Source organism: Corapipo altera, unplaced genomic scaffold, assembly GCF_003945725.1.
Source record: "Corapipo altera isolate COAL_440 unplaced genomic scaffold, ASM394572v1 51, whole genome shotgun sequence".
Taxonomy (NCBI): domain Eukaryota; kingdom Metazoa; phylum Chordata; class Aves; order Passeriformes; family Pipridae; genus Corapipo; species Corapipo altera.
The window spans coordinates 8225775-8239399 of NW_020884892.1; the positions used below are offsets into that span (position 1 = coordinate 8225775).

The window sequence follows — 13625 nt, forward strand, 5'->3', positions numbered from 1 at the left end:
AACCTGGTATGATGCCTCCTATCTGCTCCTCTAAAAGGCCCTGGGCATGAGAGGTGGCCCACTGAGCAGCTGTGCCCTTCTAAGACCTCCCTAGGAGGGAAGGGAAGAGTTTCTCACCTTTTCCAGGACACATAAATCCCTGCAGTCCTGGTTCTCAAAATTATGCATAAGCTTCTTTGTAACAAAAAGGCCTGGTACACTGGCATCATTCCCTGAAATTGGCAGTGCCAAGTACTCAAGGACCAGTACATAGCCTTAAAAAATATAATATTCCTTCTTGATTGTCTTCTTAACCAAAACACATGGTAATTTGCATTTTCTGAGTCACAGGAGCATGCTTGGAAGTCACTTTGTAGCTTCTCTGCAACTGTCAGGGCTCCAAATGTGCATTCTGGATTTAAACCGAAAGCTGAGCTTCTCACCTCAAAACTATGCTCCAGATATTGGTGCTGTCAAAAGAAAGCCAGCTATCACAAGGTTTATGATAAAAATCAGAAAGCCAGCAACCGTCTTTCCAGCAAAGCATTCTTTGTGGCTATGAATATCCAGCTGAATCTCAACTATGTGGTTTAAGAGACAGAAATTAGTATCTCCGGCTGCATGACAACAAGCCTTAACCACATTAACTCAAGAAAGTGGCTCCTCCACCAGTGTCCCTGCTCACTGGCACCCATGCTGACCCAACAGGCAGCCCAATAGGGGGCAGTGATACAGGAAACAAAGCTGAAAGAGTGGTGGTGCTTTTAAGTCACAGGGATAAAGAATGGATGGCATTGGGTAGAAAATGGCAAAAAGACCAATAGTTACAATACTTCTCTCCTGGTCTGAGCTCAAACATATGGGCCAAGTGGACCTATTCAATTAAAGATGTGTTTGGGAGAGGTCCCACATGAAGCTGCAGCGCTATTCCTGGACACACTCTGGGTGAGCTACACTGGCAAGGAATGTGTGCTTCAGGAATGCAGCTGGACAGGCTGTGTTTAGGAAAAGTTGTGTATCCTACCAACAGGGTGGAGGATCGGAACTCTCTAATAACCATGCTCCTCTCTCCACAGGAGGTTTCACACAGCAGATCACCCTGCTGCCCTTTGCAACAAGCTCCCATCACTGCGCTGAGCACTGGCCAACTACAAGATCTGGACACATCAGACAATTCCCCCTGTCAGATAGAGATGCTCAGTGTGTCCCACTGATGCTGCCAGGGTGGTGTTGAGGTAAGAAAACTGAGAGTGATCCAGGATGGACTGGCAGACTCTGCAGACACAGAGGCAAGCATCCTGAGAAACTCCTGTGGGCTCTTCATTGAGACTGAGCAGTTGAATCTCTGGCTTTCATGGAAAGCATCTGCTGGTGCAGGAGAGGGCTTTCTCACATACAGAAAAACAAGCTTTCTGTAAAACAGGTAGTTCTGGGTTAGAAACTTGTGATGGCCAGCTAAGGGGCACCTTCAAATCTAGCCAGGAACAACTTCTCAGGCTCCTTCCCCTGCAGTGTGTCCCATAGCATGACTATGAAGTGTGCATTTGCATAGTGAGAAAAACAGCTCCTTTCAGAGCCCACGAGCGAGGGTAGATGTGATATGTGGTCAAACAGCAAGGAGTTACCTTCAGATTTTCTCCCTCATCATGTTGAATGGAGGCCTGGAGTGGGCAGCATGCCTAATGGGCAGGGCTGTAACCCTCTGGAACCTTCCCAGACTGTGCCTGGGGCCACCTCTCACCTTTGGAAACTGCCCTGCCCAGGGATGGCTTTTCACATTGTGGAAACAGCTGCTTTCTGCAGGCTGCTGAAGGGACAGAAGGGCAGAAATTTCACACTCCATTCCCTCCATCTGTGTTCCTACCTTCTCTTCCAGGGACATCTGTCCTTTCAGCAGGCTTGCCCTTGGACTGCATGATCCTTCTACTACTGAAGGCTCCAAATCACTCTAGGAGACAGAAAATGAAGATGCAACAAGGCTGCAAAAGGGAGTGCCTGGCATTAACTATCTCCCTGCAACAGGCATCCAGAGAACAAGAGAAGTGGGGAAAAATGGAGAATTTAGGTCACCAAACTAGGTCCCCTGAGACTGCAGGCAACCAGGCAGTGATGCTTGTTACACAGGGGCCACAAAAGCCACAGATAACACTGCAGCACCAAGAACAAACTTCAGAGTTATTCTAAGAACCACAGCCGTGATGTACCACAAGGAGGATGGAAGAGATGAAAGACATGGCCACTACACGATGTACCAGGATAATTACAGGAGCTCACTGATTATTCTAGGAGGTCAGCCATAACCTGCAGTACAAAACCAGGCCAAGGCAACCCCACTGCTGACTTGATCTTCACAGGTGTGATACCCTCAGAGCTTAGTGGCATTCAGTGCCTTCTGCTTTCCCCAGCACTGGCAGTGCAGCAACACATGGTTGTGGACCTCGGGGAGGCCCTGACACTGATCCAGCTCTTGGCTTGGTTTACTGCCGTCCCACAGAGAAACCTGCATCCTGCAGGACTGTTGCCACAACCGGTTCAGGCGCCACTGGCCTCATGCCCACTGTAGCTCTGTACTCCAGCTCTTCTCCGTTGTGGAACTGAATGTCCCGCACTAACTCCTGACTGCAAATTCCTGGGCTTAATGCAGTGGGCAGGAGGCAGAGACACCCTTTGACATGGAAAATATATATTTTCTATGAAATCATATCCCCAACCCTCTTGTCAGCTACACTGTGCACAGTTTATTTACTAGAAGCAAGAAACGATTCCCAGATACACTTCCAATTTGACAAGATACAACTCCCTTGGGCTGCTCCTCTTCTCAATTGGTTTGCTGACATTAATTTGCTGCCAGCCTCCTGCCTTCCTTAGATCTACCTATGGCACAAGGAGGAGGGAGGATGGGCTGTCCCATTGCGTGCGACGTATGTGGAAATTGGCTTGCAGACAACATCCCGCTGTTTGTCTTTTGTGCACAGGGAACTGCCAGTACTGTTGTGGCTTTCTCATCTCTATTATCTGTCCTAAGCACATCACCTCACATTTAGGGGTGTGTTTCTGTGAACTGAGGTAAATCCAAGGGCATCATTTTACTTTTCTTAAATATTTTTTATTTTTACAACAAACCTACTTGCAGGTATTTGCCCAGGAAACTATATTCCTCTCCCTCCGATTCCCAAGAAGCTGCTGAACTGCACTGCTCCCATTTCAGTGTGGAGAGAGCTTCTCCCTACTGAGATCAAGTAACTCATCCAAGGTACAGCAGCAGCTGGCAAAACCAAATGACCTTTGGGGACAGTCTTCTGGCTCGAGTCCACATTAGTGACTAACACAAATAGCCCTCTTACCCCAACATCAGCAGCCAAAATCCCATCCAGAGGGTTAAAATCTTAAGCTCAGGCTTTCAAAGCAACAAGGAAAAAGTCTGGTAACCCAACCTGGTCTGCAGCTGCTTCCCTCAGCCCTTCAGCATCCTTTACTGGGTGCCCTTGTACTGCCAGACCGTGAGAGTGAGTCATTAGAGGATGCACCCAGCATTAGAACCTGCTTCCAAAGGTGAGTCATGGTCCAGCACCTCCCCATGCATGACCTGCCTCCAGAGGAGAGGCTGGCTCCTGCACCTCCTTGCATGCCAGCTGCCTCCTTGATGAGTACATAAGGTCTAATGGTCACAGGATGGGCAGGCAGGAACTGCCATGATTTCATTGCAGCTGTGACCTGATTGACCCTTCATCACATCATTTACTCTGCTTCTCTGTGGAGTGAGAGTCATGAGACTTGCCTGCCTGGTATGAGGATTAATTCCCACCAGCTAATGCTTTGAAGATGAGAACAGCATACATCGCCAAGTGCTGCTGTTGTTGCTGTTAGACCTGTGCTCTGACCAGGCTGGGATAATGTACAGTTCAGGAGTCCATGGTGACAGTCATTTATGTCATTGGTGTCTGTGTGACATCCTTCTTCTAGGAGGATCCCAAAGGGATCCACTATTGGCTGCCTGGAGGGACCCACATCTACCATGTAGTCACCGGGAAGCTGATGGGCAGGGGCAGGAGGGTCCCCTCCTATTCCCATGGCTCAAGGAAGGCCTGATCCAGAGTAGAGAAGGAATTTTTTGAAAGAAGGCTTCACAGGACACCTGTGAGCATCTAGAGAGTCCCAGAGTAAAACCAGCTCCCCTAAATTATCCCTGGAACACACTGTCCAGTGAGTCAATCTTATTTCTGGCATTTGCTCTTGCTCAGTGAGTTGCTGCTTTCAAGGAATAGAGGTGTAGGAACATAAAGCTTGGGGCACACCATGGCTCACTGTTCCCGAAGTTAGATGCTTTTCATCATCACTGTGTGGCTTTCACAGATGGCAAACCCTCCCACAGTGGCATGAGCTACGGCATGCTAACTCTGCCACTGGCATGCCTAGCCGGGGATGACAGGGGCATGGAGGCTACCAGGTTACCAGATCTGTCTCCCTAAGGAAATATCTATCATCTGGATCATTTTTTAGATAAGAGGAACATGTATGCTTCTGAGGTTTGAAAGCACAGGCTGCCACAGCCAAACACAGGCTCCTCGCCTCTTCCCATCAGATGGACATCTGGGATAGCCTGAGACTGTGACACGGGCAGGATCCTATAAGACGTGCCAAATGAGGGTTTGCTGCCCAGAGTCTGCTCTGAAAGAGTGTTTCTGTCTTTATCCTTGTGTGGGAAATGCATCCTTTAATGCAGACATTGGCAGTGCAATGACCACATCAATAATTCTCCCGATGACCTGTGCGAACCCAAGAGGGTCACGACATCACGCATTGCCTTTCTGTAAACCAATGCTTCTGGGTTTTGCCCAGCACAGCACCCTTCACCCACAGCTTCATTTTCACTACTAGAGCTGATTTCCAGTGTTAGCTTTTACCTGTAGTATCTGCATGTGCTGACTGTGAATGTTCACAGGTTGAAGTCAAGACATTGCTGGAATAAAGTCCTACCACCCTCCATGCAGAGTGGCAGCACCAGAACTGTGTCCTCTCCCCGCTGCACCCTGTGGCCACTTTGCAATGTCACTGTGTACTCAGTTTGTCCCAAAACCACAGTTTTTCCCTCTGAAACTGTGCTGTGGCAAATCCCCCCTGGCTCCAACCAGCACTGGGCAATTGCAGAGCCACCCTCAGCTGTTCCTGTGCGCCCTGAGATAAAATTCATTCTTTGGCATGAAAAGCCCAGCTTTGAAGGGATTCAAGGTTGGGAAGGTGGCTTGTGTCCTGCAGCTCCAGAAGGGTGCGTAAGAGGCTGTTTTGATGTCTGTGCAACACATGCACACACCGGGCCAGCTGTAGGGCGGGGAACGTTCTCTTTTCACAGCTAAACATGCCACTTTTAACCTCTCTGCTGCCAATTCCCAGATCTGTAAACCCGGAGCCACAATTGGTTACAGATGTACCAGCTTTGGACAAAAACAAATCCAGTGCCTCCACGGTTCCTTTGCAAATACCTGCACCTTCCCAGGCATTTGAATGGGTTTGTCCCTGCTTTGTTAACCCCTGCATACCAGTTGGCTGTGGAGGACAGAAGGCAGAGTTTAAGCACTTGTGGTACCTGCAAAGTAAAGGCTGAAGCAAAGGAAGGAAGCTGCTGCCCCACAACACCCCAGTATGGAAGCACCTGTGGGAGAAGCCCTCAAAAAAGCTGCCTGTGACCTACTGCATGCAGACCATTGCTACTGCACCAGCCAGTAGCAGCTGAGCAGCTGGGCCACAAGCAGATCTATTTTGGTCTCTGGGGAAAGGGTCCACGCTCTGGAGCAGTAGCTCTGATTTCTCTCTGTGCCACCATTTCTAAAATGTCAGTTCCTGCAGCTGGTCCAGCCTGGCTAACCCTGGCTCTGCACCTGTGTTTTTGTGCCATGAGCTTCACTCTTGGGGTTTTTGTTGTTTTTTTCTCAGTCCTAAAATTTTTTTAGCTTTGATTCAGGCTGTGCTACAGTGCCAATGGTGGCAGCTCTCCTGCTGCCTCTTAAAATCTCCAAAGGTTTTAACATGCCACATGCTCAGTTGAACCCACGGCTCTTGCTGCCTTATGGTCTGACACAGTGCTTTGAGTCAGCAGGTGACCACCTACTGCAGCCCACTGGCAGCTCCCTGGCTTCTCACAAGGTCTGACAGTGTTTGTGGGTTATCATGACAGATCACGACAGCTTTTAAAAGAGAAAGGAGAAATCAATCCCTGTGTCTGCCTTCTCTAGCACTCAGTTCTCTCTTCATCCCCTATTGCAGATCAAACCCAACTGCAGTTCAGAGTTGCTGAGTGATCCTCATTAAAAGGATGAAGGTATTTTCAGTGACATGGATCTGACTGGCTTAACCCACTCTGCAGGGCAGGATGTGGGTGACAGGCGACTACAGCTGTTCAGGGACACACTGAGCTCAGTGATGCTGCTAGGAGTTGCCTCACCCCAAGCAGCTCCACTGCTGCAGACCTGGTCCCCTCTGGAGTCTCCTGATGTGTGGACGGTGGTGTCACCTGCAGTGCTGCTGTTGAAAGATGTTCGCTTTTTGAAGGCACGGGGCACTTAAACTGCAGAAGAAACACACCAGAGATGATTTTGCAGCTCAAAGCATTCTTGCAAATCAAACAGTGTCTCCTGACACTCAAAAAATAGCTGTCACTGCTTGTAAGAGAAGGTGAGACAACCATCCTGTAGGGGTGGCTTGGGAGGAGACCTCAGCCACAGTGTCCTTGTATCTGGATTTTAATTTTTGCATGCACTGTGGCTCACCATCTCTCAAGCACTTTCTGTCCCCAGGGGCTGCAAGAACCCTTCACGTATGGCAGCTTTTAGCCAGTGGGTTTTCACTCTCCCTTCCTCCTGCTGACCCTGTGTAACACCCACGGCAGGAAATAGGGATGGGGTGGCTAGGGACAGACCATATTCCTGGTGTCGAGCTCTCAGCATCTGCAGACACCTTCCCTGCAGCTCTCCTGCCTGCAGGGCTCCCACTCTGTCCTGGTAGTGCTGCACCTGCACGTGCAGCCTTCCCTGCACCTCCAGTGCTTGTTTTCATTAGTTTTTTTGTTTGTTTGTTTGGTTTTTTTTGAGGGTGAATACATAGCACTGTCACTTGCAAGTGCCAGATGTTGCCGAATGCCCCGTGGCAGCCGGCAGCACAGACAGGGAACGGTTGGCAGCATGACCTGGATTAGGACAGCTTATCCCCCTGGCCCCGCAGAAGGCCCCTCGCCACGTCTCTTCTCTGCAGCCCCCAGCCCCAAGCCGAGGCCAGGTAATGCTGCTGGCTGCCTGTCCTGACAGCCATCCACGCCCTCCTGTGGGATTGGAGCTGCTCCCAGACACCCAGGGATACCCCACACACGGTGTCCCCAAGTAATGTTGACTTGGCAATAAGAAAATCCGCATATTGAGGTACGTACACCACAGCAAAGGGCAAAAACATGTCCTAATCCTAGTACAAAACATCCTATATTTATTAAATGAGCCATAGTGCATTCCTGGCTGGGGATGTACCCCCTCAAACTGGTTTTGGATGCAAAAACCCTGTGTTTTTAATGTTCAATATAGAACAGTTTTACTAACAAGTGCCAGTGCATGCACTATGTGTATACAACACATATATTTTCACATGTAATACTGTCTTATATATATTTATATAGCGTTCCGTCATACATATTTATCTATAAAATATGAAAATAAATAGAATTAAATATAAAACCATACATAAAGCATAGATACAAAAAATAATATACATAAAACATTACACCAGTATAAAATATACATATACAAAGCATACACTTAAAAAATTCTATTGATAATATTTTATATATATATAGTGTTCTCCATATAGAACCACATGTAACATTATTTCATGTATTCTATCTGTTTTCACAATGTTCTAAATTGATGGCTTTTAAAAGAGGCAGGAGAAATCAATCCCTGTGTCTGCCTTCTCTAGCACTCAGTTCTCTCTTCATCTGCTCCTGCAGGCTGAACCCAAATGCACTTCAGAGTTGCCAAATGATCCTCTTTAAAAGGATGACGGTATTTTCAGTGACACAGATCTGCCTGGCTTAACCCACTCTGCAGGGCAGGATTTAATTCTATATGTTTCTATAATGATAATTTTGCAATGGATATATTATTATTACACTATTATAATATTTTATTATATTATATTACGTTATGTCTTATTGTATTATATAAAATTGCAATACACAGATATCTAAAATATATTCATAAGCCAACAAAACCACGCCTGTATAAATATTTCTATTGTTTGTGTCAATAAATCAAACATGGGAGCTATACACGGCATCAAAACACGCATAAAACATTATTTTTATGCATGTTGGTGTTCTACATTTAATGTTTTATGTACACAAGGTAGACACACACGAGAGCTGTCACGCACAGTACACAAATTCAGCACACACTCGTAATTTGGATAGAGGCTCTCGGCCGCCATCCAGCTCACGCCCCTAGCGACCAGACCACGCCCCTTGTAGTCAGGCCACGCCCCCTACGTTCAGGTCACGCCCCCTCCAGCCCCTCGGCGCGGGCTGTGGGCGGGGCCGGCGCCGATAAACACGGCCACGTGCGGGGGGCGGGGCCGGCCTGCGCTTCCGGCAACACGCGCCCGCCGCCGCCGCATAAATAGCGCGGAGCGGCGCCCACAGCTCTGCTGGTAGCTCCCGCGTCGCCGCGTCCGGCACCGCTCCGGGCACTGCTCCCGCTGCCGCCTCCGTGCTGGTCCCGCGCCGCCACCATGCCGTTCCTGGGACAGGACTGGCGCTCTCCCGGGCAGAGCTGGGTGAAGACGGCCGACGGCTGGACGCGCTTCCTCGACGAGAAGAGCGGCGGCTTCGTGGGCGACCTCAGCAGGTACCGGCGGCGGCGGCTCCTCCCGGCCCCGCTCCCCGGCGGTGCCGCCAGGGGGCGCCGCGCGGTGCCGGGGGGTGGGGGGCTGAGGGCGGGTGGGCGGCGAGTGGGGCCCGGGCCGGTCTCGGGGCTCGCCCCGGGGTGGTGTCGTCGGGGTGGGGATCGGTGTGTGGGCAGCCCTGGACCTTCCGGCGGAGGGGATCGGCCAACCTCTCAGGCCTGCAGTGAACCCCGAACGGCTCTCCCGCGGCCCCCGGGCGTGGAGAGCGGCTGTCCCTGCCCTGTGGTTGCGGGATGGGGCGAAAAAACGAGGAAAAGGCGAAACACTCGCTGCCCCGCCGCCTGGGCGCTGCGCCTCCAGGGAGCATCTCCTGGAGGCCACGGAGGTGTCTGCCCACCCCTCTCCCAAAACAATCTTCCCCGCTCATCCTCACTCCCCGGCTGGGGAAGGATGATGTGTCTGAAGCCATAAATCTTCCCCAGGCCGTGAGTAATGTACCTTCCGTGCGGCTTGACTAATCTGGCTGCAAAACATCAACAACCCCCCCAGATGGTGCGGGCAGGAAGCCTTTGCAGCGCGTGGGTGTCGTGAGCTCTGGCCAGATCGCTCCTGTCAAAACCCAAACTTTTCTCACAGAACTACATCTATTCCTCTGCTGTGTGTCAGGAATGCTTATGACAAAGGGGCTTGGAGCGAGCAGGGATTTGCTGAGAACCGCTGCTGAGGTGTTATTGTGCAAGGAGGCTTATGTAGCAGGTATCTCCTGCTCTCTTTCATGCAAGCTGCAACTAAAAATCAAGCATAGGCTTGTAAATAGGTAGAATAGGTTTGTAACGTGGAAATAGGTTGATTTGTAAATAGGCAGAAAAATGTCTGGCTGCTGGTAGTGTGATTGTATTGAGAATACTGAGTTTGGCATGTATTTATACATCCCTTTTCCCATTTAAAAGTGAGGAGGTGACATATTGGCCTTGGGCTGAAGTCCTTGCAGTGCCAGGTCCTGGTGCCCAACTGTTCACCCTGTCAAGATGCCCTGGACAAGTGCGTGGAAACCTGGCAGTACATAAACAGGGGAACAATCTGCCTCCTATGCTGGAGTTTGTCCACTGCTGCTGTTATGGTGGTTTCGTATTACAGAGTCATTCAGTAGGAAGTCAACAGACAAGGATGTGCTGTTGACATGTGAGATTTAAAGCAGATCCCCCTTGTACTCTTGGGCTCAGGTTCTGCCACCGCATGGGGCATGTTAACCTGACCCCCTGTTGATTTTGTGTAACCATGATAAAATATGAGCTCGAATATCTTAAAACAGCTTCTTCCTTACTACCATATTCTGTTCTCAGGTTTTAGTCCCCCCAGCAGAAGGCAGCACAGATGGGGGACACGAGCAGCTGAGATGTTCTGCTCTCAGGTTTAGGTGGTTCTGAGCTGGTTACATCTGGTAGAATTGTCTGGTTCCCCAAACTGTTGCTTCTGTGAGTACTGTCCACCTGCAATGCTGCTGCTGTTCCCCTTCTGCAGTGTTGTAGTGGAGCCTGCAGGAGTGGTGCCTTTTCCACAGCTGTGCTGCCTGGTGAGGGGGATGTGGAGGAGGAAGGGGGAACCAAGGATCATAGTTTTCTGAGGATGGGGGAGGCTTCCTCCACCTCTGGGGCCATGTGCAGGTGCCAAACCAGAACACTCATCTGTAGCACACCAGAGGGGATCTGGGTCCCTCATGGGGATGAAACTCTGACTTGGTCACTTAAGTTTTGCATATGCTGGTGGTGTGGCCAGTGAGTGAACAGAGGAAACAAGGAGGTCCCACAGGTTTCATTCCTTTGCAGGAGCCTGTGCTGAATAGCTATGAGAGGTGTGTTTGGTATGGTGCTTGGGTTATTTTTTTTGGAGGCTAAACAGTGTAAACACTTGATCTGTAGAGGAAGCCTCCTGACTGTGTAAGGGTCCTCATGGCTGTTGCAGGGGAAGCTTACCCAGCACTGCAAGCAGCAGCATGCTTTGGCACCTGTCAGAGCTCCAGAGCTGCTTGAGCCACAGCAGCTGAGAGGTGCAGTGATGTGCCTGGGACCCTTCTTTGAGATTAGGCCTCCAGACAACCACAATTCATCCCTTGTGAGTTGTGCACAATGTGGACAGCTCTATTTTGCTCTCCTGGATGCATCACCTGTCTTCTGCTTGGTACCTGTGAGGCATCCCTGCAGCTCTGGGCAGCAGGTTGTGTGCTGCTGTGTGCAGCAGGGGCTGCTGCTGAGAGCCCCTGGTGGGTGTGCTGCCTTCCCCTGCCACCCCCAGGGATCTCTGCAGCAGCACTGTGGCTGCCCAGGGGCTTCTCGGTTTCGCCTTGTGGCTTGGATCTGCTGATTTGCAGGTCTGCAGAATGTGGAGATGTTGATGCACAGCTTCTTTATAAATAGTCTTTCATTGCCCTTGAAGGAAATAAGGGGTTATAGTTCCCTTCACTAATAATATAGTTACATCAGAGGTCCAGCAAACGCAGATGATGGGCAGTCTTGGACAAGAGATCCTAGCTGTTAACTTATACAGTCACTACTATGTGGGGTTTGGAAAACTATCAGCTAAGTCTGAACCTCAGCTGAGCTTTTCCTGTAAGCTTGAAATAATATTTTGTAGGGACTCTTTTGTTAATAAATACTTTGAGTGCATATATATGTCCTCTGGCATTTCTAAATATGTCCTTCTGTAGCAGTCTGACTGGCTCAGAGGAATCTGCTACCTACAGTAGGCGGACATGGTGTTACTTAAGGATAGAAACTTGTTTGAGGGAGGAAAAGAATACTGCTGAACAGTGTCGCAGCACTAACTGTGCAGTCTGTGTTGCCTGCTCCTGTCTGTTATGGGTATCTTGGCTAGCCCAGAAATGAGGCACCAGAGATTAATTTAAAAATACCATTACGGGATGCAAAAAACTGCTTGCAGACTTCTCATGGGCAGCCTGCAAGGAGGCAGCTTTGGAGCTCACAGTGAAAACCTGTGTATTTTCTCTCCTTGCAGGAAACATAGTGTTCAGCAGACTGCAGAAATAAACAGTATCCTTGCTTTGTGTCATTCACAGCTTTTGTAAAAAGGATGATCACAACAAAGAGAATCTCTTCAACAGCCTAAACTATGATGTTGCTGCCAAGAAGAGAAAAAAAGACCTGCTGAATAACAAAGCCAAGACACAATGTAAGATGTATTTTTGTGCCTTCTTTCTTTAAACAAAAGTTGCTGCAGAAGAATGGAAAATGGTTCATATCTATGGCTTTTGCACAATGCATGAAGACTCTTCTAGAGTCTTGAAGGGCTTTGCGCCCATGTTTGACCTAAGCAGAGAACTTGGATACAGTTTAATGTGAAGATTTATGCCCCCGTTAGTAATCCCTGTTCTGAGGAGCTGTGCTTGTTGTGTTCAAATTTTTGTCATTTGTGTTTGTCAGAAGGAGGGTAATTTTTTCCTATGGTACATTCAAATGAACCAGTTCCAGGGGTTTTTTTCCCCCTGTAGACTTCCTTGTGCACAACAGACTAAATTTATTCTTCCTTCCATATGCATTTTGAGCACTAATCTACATTACTGGAGGCTACAGTCCTGAATGTAAGCTTTGATCCTATCTCTGTGTGCGGAGTGCATGAAAAATGAAATAAGATTTCAACTCACTCGAAACAATAGAAGGCTTGAAATCTTTCTGTAGGCACAGTGAGCAGCCGGGGTCTTAGTTGGTGCACTGTGGGAGGACCCGGGGGAGCCTGCAGGGACAGCAAGGTCTGTGTTGGGCTGATTGCAAGATAGGTACTGGAGTTACATGTGAAGGCTACAAATGTAAACAGACACAGAGGAAATGAGTTACAATTCCCACACTACTATTAGCTCATTGTGCATCCCCCAGGATTTTAGAAACCGATGCCAAAAGTTGGCCCCTTAGTGTATTTGGTTCTCTGAACAAACAAATGTTACCATGACAGTTTTTGGCTGGATTCTTCTGTGACTTGCCATTAAAAAGGGCTCAATGCAGGGTCAGCGTGCCTGTAACTGAGACTGGGTCTGTCCTTGGGTTCACAGTACCAGGCAGTAGCCTCAGTTCGTCGGTTCACAGGTTGCTTCAGGAGGACAATATTTTCTTTGTGGAAAGGAGTCTAGCAGGGTGAGGAGGAGAACTTTTTTTACCCTAGCTGTTGAATTGCCAGTGTGTGGAGGAAGTAGGGTCAAAAGCCCGTGTGAGAATAGAGTGGGAGAATGAGCAACATAACTGCTTATAGTACAGGCTCTTCTGCAAACCGGGTTAGCAGCATGTGGTGGGTACAGGGAAGTTATTTTGGGGAGTGGATGGGACAACTCCCATTCTGAGGGAAGGGAGGGGCAATTAGAAATAGGAAAATTTTGGTCCCAAATAGTTTTTTCGTTTTTAGCAAGTTAGCTGCAAGCACAAGCATGTTCCTCTGAGCCTGACCTCACTGCTAAAAGCTCTCTACTACATGCCTGGTGTCTCATGACATTTTTGCTCAACTTCAAATTTGACATACAATCCCAAGACTGTAACCAAGGTAATGAATAGTTAATAAAATCAATAACAACAAAACCTGGCTGTCAGCCACACTTACTGTCTGGGACCAAAGAAGAGGAGGTGCCATGGTATATCTGTGGCTGGCAGATTAAACATTTACAGTCCTGAGCTGTGTCAATGAAACAGAAGCCCTTTCCAAGGCTCAGGGCCGCTGTCTCAAATGAAGCTATATGGAAACAAAGCAGCTCAGCAAGTTGCTAGATT

At 48.9% G+C, this 13625-nt stretch overlaps 1 protein-coding gene across 1 annotated transcript in view; it reads left to right on the forward strand.

The window, feature by feature from the left end:
* Positions 1-8730: 8730 nt before the first annotated feature.
* Positions 8731-13625, forward strand: part of FBXO32 (F-box protein 32) — a 24554-nt gene continuing 19659 nt past the window's right edge. The window contains exons 1-2 of the mRNA XM_027645553.1: positions 8731-8861; positions 11933-12045. Coding sequence (XP_027501354.1) covers positions 8746-8861; positions 11933-12045 — 229 coding nt within the window. The 5' untranslated portion in view covers positions 8731-8745. The remainder of the gene's footprint in view (positions 8862-11932; positions 12046-13625) is intronic.